The 14,693-nt window shown below is 42.3% G+C and overlaps 1 protein-coding gene across 2 annotated transcripts in view; it reads right to left on the bottom strand.

Moving 5' to 3' along the window:
* SH3RF1 (SH3 domain containing ring finger 1) overlaps positions 1–8,372 on the bottom strand; it is a 154,476-nt gene extending 146,104 nt beyond the window's left edge. For both annotated transcript variants that reach the window (XM_030564442.1, XM_030564444.1), the window contains exons 1-2: positions 8,290–8,372; positions 5,439–5,925 (exon numbers count right to left, since the gene is read on the bottom strand). In XM_030564442.1, the coding sequence (XP_030420302.1) occupies positions 5,439–5,825 (387 nt within the window). In that variant the 5' untranslated portion in view covers positions 5,826–5,925; positions 8,290–8,372. The remainder of the gene's footprint in view (positions 1–5,438; positions 5,926–8,289) is intronic.
* Positions 8,373–14,693: the final 6,321 nt, after the last annotated feature.

The raw sequence follows: 14,693 nt of genomic DNA, 5'->3' as shown, positions 1-14,693 counted from the left end.
GGACTAAATTATATTAGCTGACAGAATAAGAAAGCGGTTATTCAGGAAGGAGGGATGCGTGGTTTGCTGGAGTCATATACTGAGTGCAACTAGCTGTCAGGGAAGCCCAGCCTGGCCCTCTCATCCTGAGTCTTTCCTCCCGACCTCCCAGAAAGGGAAGGGCTTCCTCACTATGTGGTGCCCCCAGAGGGGGAAATGGGGATGCTGGGCCATGTGCCATTTCCAGAGAGTGTGATTCAGAGAGAGATCCTCACTTCACTCTCCTCCCTCCTTTGCAGCTCCAGCAGCTCCCAGGCATTCTCAGTGTAGCACAGGGGTTGGCAACCTTTCAGAAGTGCTGTGCCAAGTCTTCATTTATTCACTCTAATTTAAGGTTTCAAGTACCAGTAATACATGTTAACGTTTTTAGAAGGTCTCTTTCTACAAGTCTATAATATGTAACTAAACTATTGTTGTATGTAAAGTAAATAAGGTTTTTAAAATGTTTAAGAAGCTTCATTTAAAATTAAATTAAAATGTAGAGCCCCCTGGACAGGTGGCCAGGACCCAGGTAGTGCGAGTGCCACTGAAAACCAGCTCATGTGTCGCCTTCGGCACCCGTGCCATAGGCTGCCTACTCCTTGTGTAGCATGTGTTGCTGATGCTTTGGCAATTGTGTGGGCCCAGCTCTTCAGAATGTTTGTGTTCATTATTATTCTAGCATGCTGCCAAAATTTTCCTCAAGAACACAAGACAGAATGGAAACGATAGGGTTTAATTTAATACTTTATAGCGCAGCTAAACCTGAATGAAACTTAATGGGACAAACAAAAGGTACTTCTGCACAGGGCCGTGCAAGGACGTTTCGCGCCCTAGGCAAAACTTCCACCTTGCGCCCTCCCCGCCCCACGCTCCCGCCCTGAGGCGCCCTCCACGGCAGCTCCCCCCATGCCCTGAGGCGCCTCAGCCGCCCCAGCTCATCCCTGCCCCGCCTCCTCCCCAAGCAGGCCATGGCTGCTTCACTTCTCCCGTCTCCGAGGCTTGCGGCGCCAATCAGCTTAGGCGCTGCAAGCCTGGGAGGCGGGAGAAGTGAAGCAGCCATGGCCTGCTTGGGGAGGTGGCGGGGTAAGGGTGAGCTGGGGCGGAGAGCTCCCCTGCGTGCCGCCCCTCCCTTACTTGCTGCAGGGGGCCTTCCCCGCACTCCCCTGCTCCAGCTCCCTCTGCCTAAATGCCAGCGGTGACCGGGACGGCCGAAGATCCAGCTGCCGCAGTCGCTGCAGAAGAAAATGGCACCTCCCAAATCCTAGTGCCCTATGTGACTGCCTAGGTTGCCTAAATGGTTGCACCGGCCCTGCTTCTGCATCTAAGAGCTTTATTTCTGGTGAAATTCAAAGAGCTGCTGCAAATAACTGACGTCAGAATGTGTCAGAAAAACAAATCCCAAAGAACAGAAACCTACAGGCAACTAAATATAGGAGATCACTACCAGATCTCCCAATAACAACAGCATTTTCATTCCCTCACAAAATGGAGAATACAAAGACCAGTGCTCCCAGACTGACATGCAGATACCCCTCCATTTTCAAATAAAACAGCACCTTTTCTGTTGGCTACAGGGTAAATGTTACTCCCAGGCATGTGGTATGATATAGTGCAGTGGTCCCCAACCTTTTGGATCGTGGCAGTTGTCGAGCATCCGCCAAATTTTGGCAGCATTTCGGCGGATGCTAGACCACCGGCCAGGACGCAGGCACATTTAGATGCCCTTGCGGGTGCCATGGCACCCGGGGGCACCACATTGGGGACCCCTGATATAGTGGAAATATAGCAACAAACTTTAGATAAGGCTACAGTCTCCACCAGGAAAATGGTTAAAATAGAAATACCTTGGAAAATGAAGAAAGGAGTGTGTGTACGTATGTACTATGCATACAAAATTTCAAGAAAAAGTTTTTAAATTATACAAATTGAAAAAATGTTTTTAAAGGGTTTGTATTCCCTGAAACATCTCCAGTCCTTCCCAACTGCTGCTATAAAGGTCAGTTTCAGATTCTTGCAACTGAAAAACTAACTTAAAAACTGTTGATAGACTTCTTAACAATCTGCAACTGTTCTCAAAATTATGTTCGTATCATGAATCTTGTAGAAGCTCAGTACATTTTTTTTGCTTATTGCACAATGTGTTCATATACACAAAAAGAACGCAGTACACAGCACTGTGTAACAACAGGGCTAGCAATTCCACAGCCACTGACACAGTTCAGGAACTCATGCAACAGTGCATGACGTACTAATCTTTTCTGACAAATAAAACATCTTCTCAAAGGGCATGTATTGGTTTAATATTTCCTTAACGTACAAGTGGAATGTTATGACTTGGCAATCCTCACCTACATTCACTTCATTTAATTTAAGAGCAACATTCATTTATTAGTTCCCCTTTAGCAAAATTTCATAGCTCAACAAATCTACTGATTCTGCCACTCATTTTGAAAGACTCTTCTACACCCAATGTCCGGTAAACGAACCATCTGATACATTTGTAGTGCAGCCACCCCTGTTTAAACTTCTTAACACAATTGCTGCATTCAACTTAAAATTGTAGCAACACCAATTGCCAGTTCCTATTTTTTGTTGATAAATTCTCTGCGCTCTCTCTCTACTTTTGTTCTTTATTCTTTTGATAAAGAAGTTAGGTAGCTGCTCCCTTCACAAAACAAGCACCTGATTTTCATGTTCCTCCCCTCCACCAAAAGAGTCTCGACAGGCCGGAATGGGTGAGTGGTTGTGGGTGACCTTTCCCTACCCCCACACCAAAGATAAAACAGGAATGTCTATATTATGGTCTTAGATCTCTGGAAAAAGATGTGCACAGCATATTGTAAATGTTCAAGTCTGCTATTAATGTTCATTCAATGTCAGTTAACTACATGAGGGAACCACATGTCCACAATTCTCCTGGCACATGGTATAACATAACTAATAAACTGATGCAACATGCCATATGTTATCAGTTTGTGCTCTGCACAACATGGAAACACAAATGTTGCACATCATCAGAATACTGTAGTACACTTAAACCTAGAGAAGAATTCAAAAGGGAATAAAATATTAATTTTCCCATAAACCTGAGAAGTTATGAAGAGTACTTGAATAAATTCACAGCACATTGATGAAATATAAATCTTACTTTATAAAAATTATTATCTTTTAAAAAAAATATGTGTGTTTAGAACGGTCTAAAGGATAACACCTACTGAAATTATACTGGTATTTTGTATTTTTGCAGCTGAAGATTTTTGCTAGCTGCTGGAGGTAACGTTAACTTGGTTTGGGGTTCTGGGAGAGGTTGAGGACCTTTCTGTAACTGCTATTGTTTCTTCACAAAATTGCTGTACCCTTTTGGATATTTTAACCTCATCAGTATCTGCACATATTACTGACATACTCAATACAAGTCATTAGACCAGGGGTTCTCAAACTGAGGTACGGGACCCCTCAGGGGGTTGCAAGGTTATTATATGGGAGTCGCAAGCTCTTGGCCTCCAACCCAAACCCCGCTTTACATCCAGCATTTATAATGTTTTTTATATATTTAACAAGTGTTTTTAATTTATGGGGGGAGGGGTCGCATTGAGACACTTGCTATGTGAAAGGGGTCACCAGTACAAAAGTTTGAGAATCACTGCATTACATACTTTACAGAGAGTAACATGACAAATTACTTTTTTTAATTTCTAAAGAAAAATCAGTGTGAATATTAGAATATAAAAGCCAAAATATAAAACCTTGTGGAAGAATCCATACATTTTATATTCTCAACACAGTTTGACATAAGTGATGTACATAAGTGGCATCTGAGAAATACCAATTTTCAGGTAAGGAGTAATTATTTAAGTTATCCAGTGCAAGCCATTGATTTCTTAGCCACAAAGAAAACTAAATAGATAGATGATGTATCTGAGGTAAGGAACAGCTTTCTAAAATTAATGCTTGCATCCCTTTCTTCAACTTTATCAGGCCATTTCTCAAAATATAATGCATTCTTCAAACAGGTACAGCACTTAAATCATTACGTCAATTTCAATTCATACCCACAAGCTCTGCGCATATACAAGTTTCATTAAATGTGCAACAAAACCTTTTAAAAGAAGCTAATCTGGTCTGTCATTAGATAAAACAAAGATGAGTCAATTCAGCTCATAAAATGATCTCAATTTCTGGTTCTAGAAAAAATCATAATAAAATTAAGCTACTGAAGTTTTGAATACAAGGCATGAAAGAGTCTACTAGCTGAATGAATACCAAGAAGAAACAGAAGCAAAGGTACGAGCCAATAAGCTCAATTCTCAGTGCATTGATTTCAAACATACAAAACAAGTTAAAATATCATCATACAGAGATAATAAATACAAAAATCAAGAGAATTTTCCATGTACTCACCGATAACACACTTCCTAATAATTGAACTTTAGGTAATCTATATATAGTTTTACTGAAAACTAAACAGAAAATTTGCATGAATATGATCCTTACGGTACTAATCAAAAGTAAAATAATGAAAAAAATCAAAAGGAAGTAGCCAACCCATTAAGTGATCGAACAATTTATGAAAAACAGCTAGAAAATTTGCCCTTTTAAAAATAAAGTGAAAAAGTAGAGAGAAGTTATCAACCACCACCAATTCTAGGGTTCTGAGATAGAGGTGAAATCCTAGCTCCACTAAAATCAATGGCAAAATCCCCATTGACTTCAATGAGGCAAGAATCTCCCCTTAAGACCTAAACAAATTTATAGAAAATGTATGAAAATCTGATTGCAATACTTATTCTTCCAGAAAAATCAAGAGAACACAGAACAACCTATAATAAAATCAATTTCTAGTGTTAGAGTTAACAAGTAGCAAACAATTTTAAATATTCTTAGCAAGACTGAATAACTGTTCATTATGCAACCAACCAATTCATACAAACTGTCTTGTTCAAGTTATTTAGCCTCCTCTTTAGTGTCAATGGGAATATTAAGGGCCTATGCTGGTTTTCTTCCCCTGACATATTTTAAATTCAACAATGAACAGTTTTAAACAGAAAAATGCATCCTATCTTTCGGCTATAAACATTTTCCTCAGCAATCAGTAACAAGAAACATAAATATATTAAGACTAAAGCCAAGAGTATATAATATAAGAATGTGATAAATACTGACCTTTTCCCTGGAAATGGCTAAAAACTGTCGCTCAAGGCTTTTGTTACACAGAAAAATTGGTTTAAGCCATAACTGCCAATGAACTGATATTATTTTGCATTTGCAGATGACATTTGATTGCCCTTGTTCAACCCCTGAAGCAACAAATGTTGTGATTCAACTGCTCTGAAAGAGTCTAGAAAGAGATAATTGCAACAACAACAAAACAAACTGCTACCTGTAGGTATGGCTTATAATTTATAGTGGATACTTACCCTAACGGTGGGACTCCGTGCTTGTACTCTTTGCTGCTGTCCACCTTGCGAGCTCTGTGGATCTTTTGAACCACAACTAGGAACAGTGCTGCTCTGGGCTCTTAATGCATTTGTGCAACTAGTCCCACCACCAGTGCCAGGTTTCCAGGGCCTTTGCTTGATGCCATCCAGTAGTCTAACCAGTAGAATATTACTGGGAAGTTCATCAACACTGCAATCAACTAAAGTCCTACATTCTGGACAACGAAGCTCATTTCGAGAACTCACGATGCCCAGCAAACAACGTTTGCAAAATGTGTGTTGGCAAGGCAAGACTTTTGCAGAAGCATCAAGACGTTCTAAGCAAACAGGACACTCCAACAGATCCAACAAAGCCGATTCATCCATCTTTATCTAATTTACCAAAAAATAAACTTTTGCAAAATTCATATCTGTACTGAATACTTAAAAGGACTCATGTTACATCCATGCCTCTTCAGACTTTGCTCTGAAATTGTTTAGAAAACAAAGAAAAAGAACAAAGCGTTAATAATCTGGAAAAAATAATTATCTTTCTTAAAGTGAGTCCACAAAAATATTTCCTCTAACAAGATTCCTACACTAAGCAACATCAAAATTTAAAAGATCTCCAGTCTAATTCAAGACAAATTCCTACAGATATTCAGTTTGTGGATAAATGTTTAATAATAATTTAAAACATACAGCTAAAAGGTTTCTGTAAATATGAACAATTTATGAAAGGCAACAACAGAGAATTATCTCTGGTCATCATAATGGCAATCTTATCTGCATTAGTGAGCTACTTAGATCAAGCATGGTGATCAAGAGTAACAATTAAGGATTTAAACTGCAGTTCTGTCTGCTTTTGACTGCTAATGATCTTCAATATTCTTAAACCATTTCAGAGTTTAATAAATTTGTCCCTGTAGGATAGATTAACAAATGACTGTGGAAAACACACTTAGACAAATTTATATTTCTTACAATTGGTTTAATATTAGACAGGTCTGGCCTTTGCGTAATTAAAACAAACGAAAGAGAATAAAAATAAGACACTGATTCTGCAAGTTGTTCTACAGGACTAAAGAGTCCATCATCAGAGAGTATCTAGCAGGGTAATGTGTAAGTCTAGAATGAACTAAAAAAAATATCTAATTTGTCAAGTTTTTGAGAAGCAAAAGAGGAAGGGGTTTTTTTTGTTTGTTTGTTTTCATTTGTTTTAGCACTTCAATCTTGAAAACAGACACTAATTCACAAGCTTTTTAAGTTTACTGAAGAAGCTGACAAAATGACAGATTGCAGTGCTGGTATTATATCCAAAAGTGACACAAGACTATTACCAAAATCATTTTATAGTGCATTGAGTGCTGGAATACCGGTAGTTACCGGTAGTAGAACATGAATGCAATGTATCCAGTAACAGGAGCAAAGGCATCATGCCACCAGGAAGCTCACAAAGGACACTCAACAAGAAAATCACTTATTTCATAATCCTTCACCGCTTCATACAAATATAATATGTATACATAGATTTACACTCTCTCTCTCCCTCTCCCTCCCCTCCCCTCCTCCCAGGCATTTTGAGTGGCTAGCTGGTCACAGAAAGCTTCCAGTAACTGATGCTCAGACACACAGCTGTTTGGTATAATACTACTAGACACATAATATAGGTATTTATTATGTGCATGGGGCTTCTCTAGAGTTCACTGCGAGGCTAGCGGGAGAAAGAGACACAAAACGGACACACACAATCTGTCTCAGAAACAGAGTTAAAAATTACATTCAAAATTTATTGCAGGTCTGGAGAATATTCACTTTTCATAAGACATATGAGTGTAGGATATATTACATACCTAATAACCTTGTTCTCTGGATTTTGCTATTAAAGTTAGTTACTTAGGTATTTCCAGAGATAAAATATATTTTATTACACACACACACACCTGGCAGGAGCACTATATATTTGGCACATGTGCGTGCATGTGTACCTCTGTTCCATGTATAGGAGAGGGCACACAGTGGGGAGGAGAGGTGACACACCTGAGGTGGGATCCTCTTGGCAAGTGACGTTCTTTCTGTGGAGGATGGACACACTTTGGGGAAGCAATATATCACTGCCTGTGAATGGGGGTTACACTGCCTCCTGTCTCTGAGAGTGTGTGGCAATGTACCCCAGTCAGGGGGAGGGGGGCTGATACAATATCCTGAAAGAAGGTATCCATGTATGGGAGGGTGCATGAGTGGCACCATATCCCTGTCTGGGGCATGGGGGGGGGGGGGACGGAGACGGACATAGTAGCCCTGTGGGAGGAAAAGGACACCGTCTGTAGGGGGAGGCGGCTTATCCCGGTGTAGGAAGGAGGTGACAGTCCGAGTGGGCTGGAACTGGACTCACATCTGGAAAGGGGCATCACAGGATCCCTGGGAGACAGTACTCCACCAGCATCTGGGGGGGCGGGGGGGACACAGATCCAGGGAGGCGTTGACACGGACTCGGGGGGGGGCACTGCACCCCGTCTGGGAAGGGGGTTTACGCGGATTCGGAGGGGGGGTACGGCACCCCGTCTGGGGAGGGGATGACACGCACTTGGGGGTTACTGCATCCCGTCTGGGAAGGGGGTGACACGGACTCGGGGGGGTGGCACCGCACCCCTTCTGGGGAGGGGGTGACGGTCCCTAGGGCCGCTGACCCAGGGGGAAAGGCTGTCACACAACCCGGGGGCTCCGCGGGGCCCTCTCCGCCCCCTCTCGGGGGCCCTGCAGGGAGCTGGGCTCGGCTGCACCGCCAGCCGAGCCCCTCCGATCCGGACCCTCCCGCCGCGGCGAGCGGGGCAGGGGCGCCGTCACTCACCATTTCGCGCCGCGCTCCCCTCTTTGTTCCTGGGAGGAGCCGCCGCTGCCGCTGCCGCCGCGCTCTCCCCGCTTGTCTTTCTCCCGACGCGGCACCTAGGAACCTCCTCCTCACCCCCTCCCTGAGCTGGGCTGACGCTGGGGGCGGCACCGCAACGCCCCGCAGAGAGCCGAGCTCGGGGCTGGAGGAGGCGGCCCTGGAGGTGGAGCCCGCCCCGGCCGGCGAGCTGGCGGAGCCGACTCTGCCTGGCACCCCGGCTGGGAGGGGGGGGGGGTAAGAGCAACGAGCGGGGAAGTAGGCACCAGACCCCGGCCCCAAAGCCCGTCACACCGGCGCGGCGCGGCCCGGCCCGGCTCCAGCCGCGCCAGGTGCCGCCTGAGGAAACCAATCGCCGATCCAGTCAGTGCAGAGCCCGGAACTAGGGGAAGGTGGGAGAGGCTCGGTACAACGCTACACCCGCGCTCAGGGGCCGAGCCGCTGCGTGCCGGAAGGGAGGCACTTTCCACTCCCGTAACCAAGCGGGAGGCAGACACGGCCTCAGGGAATGAGCACAGAAAAGCCTTTTCCCGCTAACGCAGTGAAGCGGGGCTGCCTAATCTTAGTAAAGGGGAGCAAAACTGGGAGCCAGTATTGTGGCAGGTACTAACCTGCCACTCAGTGAGAAAATGACAATAGCAAAGGAACTCGGAACAAAACCCCAGCCCGTGAAAAAGGCAGCATGTGGCAGCCTGCGAGTGCGACAGGTTGGACGCACTACCTAACCTAGGAGCCCTGTGAAAGCTGGCCTGGCCAGTTCCCTTAAGTGCCCGGCTGCCTTCAGACTTTTACCTGGGATGAAGTTGCTACAGCTGAAACTGGGATTTCAGCCTGAACTGCTGATAGGAATGGGAGGATACCTGGGAAACTAGGAGGAGGTTGAGTCAGTGGGAGGCGTTCCAACAAGAGGGAAGGTTTATGGCACTGAAATAAGATACTGTCTCCTCTTGACCTTTCTGCATCAGTGTGGGTAATAAAGACAAGTGTATCACAAAGAGATAAACCCCAGTGTGCGTGCACGTCTGTCAGTAAGGAAAAATAAAATGGAATTTTTAAATTAATGTTATTAGGTTAAATAACCTGAGAAACCCTCTCCATATTGTGTATTTTCTCCAACACACAACTCACAATCTAAACACATTGAGGATTCAGGATGCTAAGTACTTCTCTCACAAGAAGCTTGCCTGTAAAATATTTCTAAACAGTTAACTATAACCAAAATAAAAAAGGAAACAAAGTTTGAGGCTGCCAAAAAATCAAATATCACATGAAAACAGAAAAGAACTGATTTTTTAAACCAAAACAAGAACAAAGATTGTGATATAAAAGGAGGAGATTCCGAGTTTTAAATTACTTTGTCTTGGTGCAATAAAAAACCTACCCGCCAAAGAAGGACCGACCCATTGTGACTAGGTTTGGGAGATACCGCTTCACATGTTTGGTTAGTTTTTCTTGGCTTCTGGTGCAACCTTAAAATGATTTAAATGTATTTTTGCAAGTCAGTTTCATATGGTTCCCGCGCGCGCGCGCGCACACAGGCACAAATCACATCCCACAATTCCTAGGACTTTTTAAATTGCTTTTTACACAAAATATTTAGTTACCCAATACTCAAATGACAGGAAACAATGATTACTGTAATATTTCTGAATACACACAATAATACTGAGTAGCACACATTTAATTTTGTTATTTAAAAAGCTAAACACCATATACATGTACGCTATTAATTAAAAAACTCCTACAGATGCTCCTCAAGTTACGTAAACCCGACGTACACAAATCTGAGTTTATAGAAAAAGTTCTGTAAGTTAGAAATAGGTTTTCTGGTTTTTTTGTGCAATGTTTGGAGATACGTTTCCGACTTACGCAAAATTCAAGTTACGCAAAGCATTCCGGAACAGAACGCTTGCATAAGTCGGGGAGCGTCTATTCAATTGTTATTATGCTAAACTAGACCAAACAGTGGGGTCTGGTCCATAACTGGGGCTCCTAGGCACAACTGTAATAAGTATAAGAAATAATAATAATAATATAGAAGAGCAGAACCACCAACACATTTAGGAATATTCTGTCTCACCGTTGTTTCTCCTCCTGTCCCACCACCATAACAAAAAAGGAAGAGGATCATCAATAGACTAAAATATTGGCTCCTATTATATCTGCTATAATTAAGTCCATCCCACAATCAGACTTCTTTATCAACCATAACTTTCGCAAAAGATCCTCTTCAAGGTACAAAGTTGAATGGTACCATCTTACTGAGCTTTCTTAGCATTTAATAGTTTGTAGGCAACAAAGCTGAAGTTTTGTAAACAGTTTGTTATTACAATAAGGACATTGATGTTCAGGAAGGCATGCAAGAGAAGGGAGGTGAAAGTTCAGAGAAGCAGGAAGGAGGATCTCTTATTTATGTGTTTGTATCAGGAATGTTGCTCCAATCACATTCTAAGTAAAGCATCTAAAATATTAACACATCTTGATATATTAGCTGAAGTTATAAAGAGCCTCACATGGAAGAGCTGTCATACATAAAGATAATACAATAATTCATGAACAGAAGTTATGCTAGAGAATTTTCAAAGAAATGTACGGAATGAACTAGCTAGTGTGTGTACCACTGCCCTCTGTCGGACAAACTGAACAATTTAGACCTGCTGGTGTCAACAGAAGCACTCCAGGTTGATAACCAAGTACAGATGACAGTGGCATTTGGATCATTCTATTTATGTATTATACAGTCTGTATAAGTCCCACCTTCTGTCCAAGGCAGTCAGCCACTCTCCTTTCTTTCTCTCCATTCTACTCTGATGGATGAAGACGCTGCTTATTGTGTAAGAACTTTGTTTTGGGAGTACTTGGGCATGTGACTGTGAGAGGTATTGCAGTGACTGTAAGGAGACATTGTAAGTTATTATTAATATGCCTTTTTGAGTGGTAGCAGATTTTGGAGCATTGCAAGTCAATTTTACATTTGGAACAGAAATCAGTGACGAAGCATCAATAATATTAATGTAATTTGTGTATTGACAAGAAGTACGCAAGTCTTGTTTCCTTAAACAGAGATGATAATAAACTGCACCTAGACAACTCCCATTCACAGAAACCTCACATAAGGCACCACTACCCTATTCCATGGAGAGCAACCTCTGTCTCTCCCCAGAACTCTAAAACAAATCAAGACAAATCCAACTACTTAAGCACATTTTGTCCCTTTTCTTCCTTCAGCTGAGACAAGAGATTCTTTCCCTCTGCCTCCAAGCTGTGGGAATAGTTCCCACTGAGTACTGTCGTAATAATTGGGCCTACAAATTTACCATAAATCTGAGTTCAACAGTAAAAAGTAAGTGAAAGTTTATAAGATCTTTAACAACAAATATTGATGGTAAAGGGTATGAAAGGGAGATGGACTTAATCAGTCCAAACAAAAAGGCCTACTGATATAACTCATGGACTGTGTTAATGCCATGCCTGGTAAAACAAGAAAGGGGGAACCAGACATCAGTGAACCACATTTCATGTATCAGAAACCAGGCCTAACTAGATGACAAAATAATGAGGGGATGAGGCAATTCTGCCTCATGTTTAATGGTGTTTGCGCCAGGATACTAAGCAGGCTGAGGTCTCTCAATTCCAAACCCCAAACCTTATTTAACACTATTTAATCTTGGACAGTGATTGGGTTACATTAACACATTTGACCCATATATTCCATTTAAGTCAATACATCAGTGCAGAAGAAACAGATTTTACTCCAATTACACTTTCTGGTTGCCAAAAAGAAGGGTGAGTGGAGGCCAGTTCTTGATCTCAGAATGCTGATTGTCTTCATCATGGTGCAGAAATTCAAGATGGCAACATTCATAGATACTTTTCTATTCCTGAATCTGGGAGACTATTTTGAGACCTGTGACCTTCAAGAAGCATACTTACATATCATGCTACATCTCTCTCACAAGAGATTCCCATGTTTTTGTCATTGGTCAGGAGTCGAACCACTATCAGTATCAAGTCCTCCTTTTTGACTCTCTACCACCCCTACAATGTTTACAAAAGTTATCACAGTAGTTGCTATACAGCTTTACCAATGGGGAGTAATCATTTTCTCCTATCTCAGCAATTGGTGTTCCTACATCCAAGTTCAAACAGCAGTCAAAAACGCCATGTCTCTCTCACATGCTCAGCCTTCAACTCAATACTGCAACATCCTCCCTCTTACCTCTGCAATGGATAAGAGTTTATAGGGGCCACTCTCTATACCACAACATCTAGAGCCTATCTATGAGAGGACAGATTTCTCCTTCTAACACAATTAGTCACACAATTTAAAGTGAGCCCACAGGTCACTGCCAGATGATGCCTGCAGCTGCTTGTGCATGTAACAACATTTACCTTCACATTACATGCCCACTTTTACCTGCAGTGCTTCCAAGCCTGGCTCAGGACAGTTTATACTCCCAACAAACACAGCCTGAAAAAATTACTCTCTGCTCCCAGCCTTGCGCTAGGTCTCTCTTGACTGTTGGAAGAATCTGAACAAGGTGTGCTCAGGAATTCCCTTCAGCTATCCCATTTCAGATTCGTTTCTCCTAGGATGGGGAGCACATTGACAGTATAATGCTATCCAGGATAGATGGTCCACCAGGAGTCTGCCCTACATTCTGGAGCTCAGAGCCAGCAGATACCCTTGCCACCAAATCCGATCCTGTGATAGACAGTCAACTCACCTGCAAAATGAGAGACAACAGGGCCAGTCTGTACTGCATAAATCGACAAGGCTAAGCGAGATCCCCTTCCTCTGTTCAAATGCAATCAGATTATAGAATTGGTGCATAGACCACTGAATCCTTATTATTTGCCTGGCCTCTAAAATACTATAGCTGATGACCTCAGCAGTCACTTCACTCAGGATCACAAGTGGATATCTGACAGATCCATTCTCAGGCAAATATTGCTTACCTGGTGTTTTCCAAATATACACCATCTCACCAGCACTATCAACCAGAAATGTGGAAAATTCTCATCAAGGGGATGTCTTGATCACCATTCCTGGGGGGTGGGGTGGAGGTTGACTTTCTTCTATCTTGATTAAGAAGTCTCCTAGATGCCTTCCCTCCAACGCTGCTAATCCTCATGGTTCTAAACAAAATTAGACAGGACAAAACCTTGGGCATCTTAATCACACTAACATGGCTAAAACAAGTGTAGTTTGCTTACCTACTTTACCTCTTCTCCCAGCCAGCCATCAATCTCCTGCTGATACCCAGTCTCTTCACTCAGGATTCAGGAAATGTTTGTGACCCCACCTAACCTGAACACACTATGACTCAGAGCTTGGATGGCTGTCAGGGTTAGGACTCTCCTGTTGCAGAGAATTCAAGAAGTCCTGTTGAACAAGAAGAGAATCCACCAAGTAAACTTACCTTCAGAAATAGTAAAGATTTTACCACTGGTGTAGTCACCATTGCCTATTTCCTTTCAACTCTCCTCAGAGGTTCTAGAACAGTGGTCCTCAACCTTTCCTGACTCCTGTACCACTTTGAGGAGTCTGATTTGTCTTGTGTACCAACTTTCACCTCACTTAAAAACGACTTGCTTACAAAATGAGAATACAAAAAGTGTCACAGCATGCTGTTACTGAAAAATTACTTACTTTCTCATTTTACCATACAATTATAAAATAAATCTATGGGAATATAAATATTATTCTTACATTTAAGTGAATTGTATATAAAGCAGTATAAACACCATTGCCTGTATGAAATTTTAGTTTGTACAGATTTCACTAGTGCTTTTTCTGTAGTCTGTTGTAAAACTAGACCAATATCTAGATGAGCTGATAAACCCCTTGGAAGACCTCTGCATACCCCTAGGGGTACATGTACCCCTGATTGAGAATTATTGTTCTAGAATATCTTTTCATTCTGAAGCAAGGAGTCTCTCTTTGACCTCTACTAAAGTTCATCCAGTAGCCTTCACAGCATTTCATTCTCCTTTGGAAAGTTTCTTGCTATTTGCTTACCCTACAACTTCCAGATTCAAATGGTCATTGAACCTCTTCCTTAATGTAAGAAAGCCCACGCAACTTGGGACGTGAACTTAGTCCTTAATTTTCTGATGAAACCTCCCTTTGAGCACTAGCTGCTTGTACCCTTTTAAACCTTTTAATGAAAATTGCATTTTTAGTGGCAATTACCTCTGCTTAAAGAGTTGAGGGATGACTCCCTCTTTCCATGGTCTTCTTCCAGGATAAGGTATCTCTTGAATCACACCGATGGTTCTTACCCAGAGTTGTCTTGGACTTGCACATCCATCAGACAATTCATCTGATAGTTTTCCACCCTAAACTTCATCAGACTAGGGTGGAT

The sequence above is a fragment of the Gopherus evgoodei genome, chromosome 5 (genome assembly GCF_007399415.2).
Source record: "Gopherus evgoodei ecotype Sinaloan lineage chromosome 5, rGopEvg1_v1.p, whole genome shotgun sequence".
NCBI lineage: Eukaryota > Metazoa > Chordata > Testudines > Testudinidae > Gopherus > Gopherus evgoodei.
The sequence above is the reverse complement of the archived record's forward strand: the minus strand, read 5'-3'. Positions and strand labels throughout refer to the sequence as shown.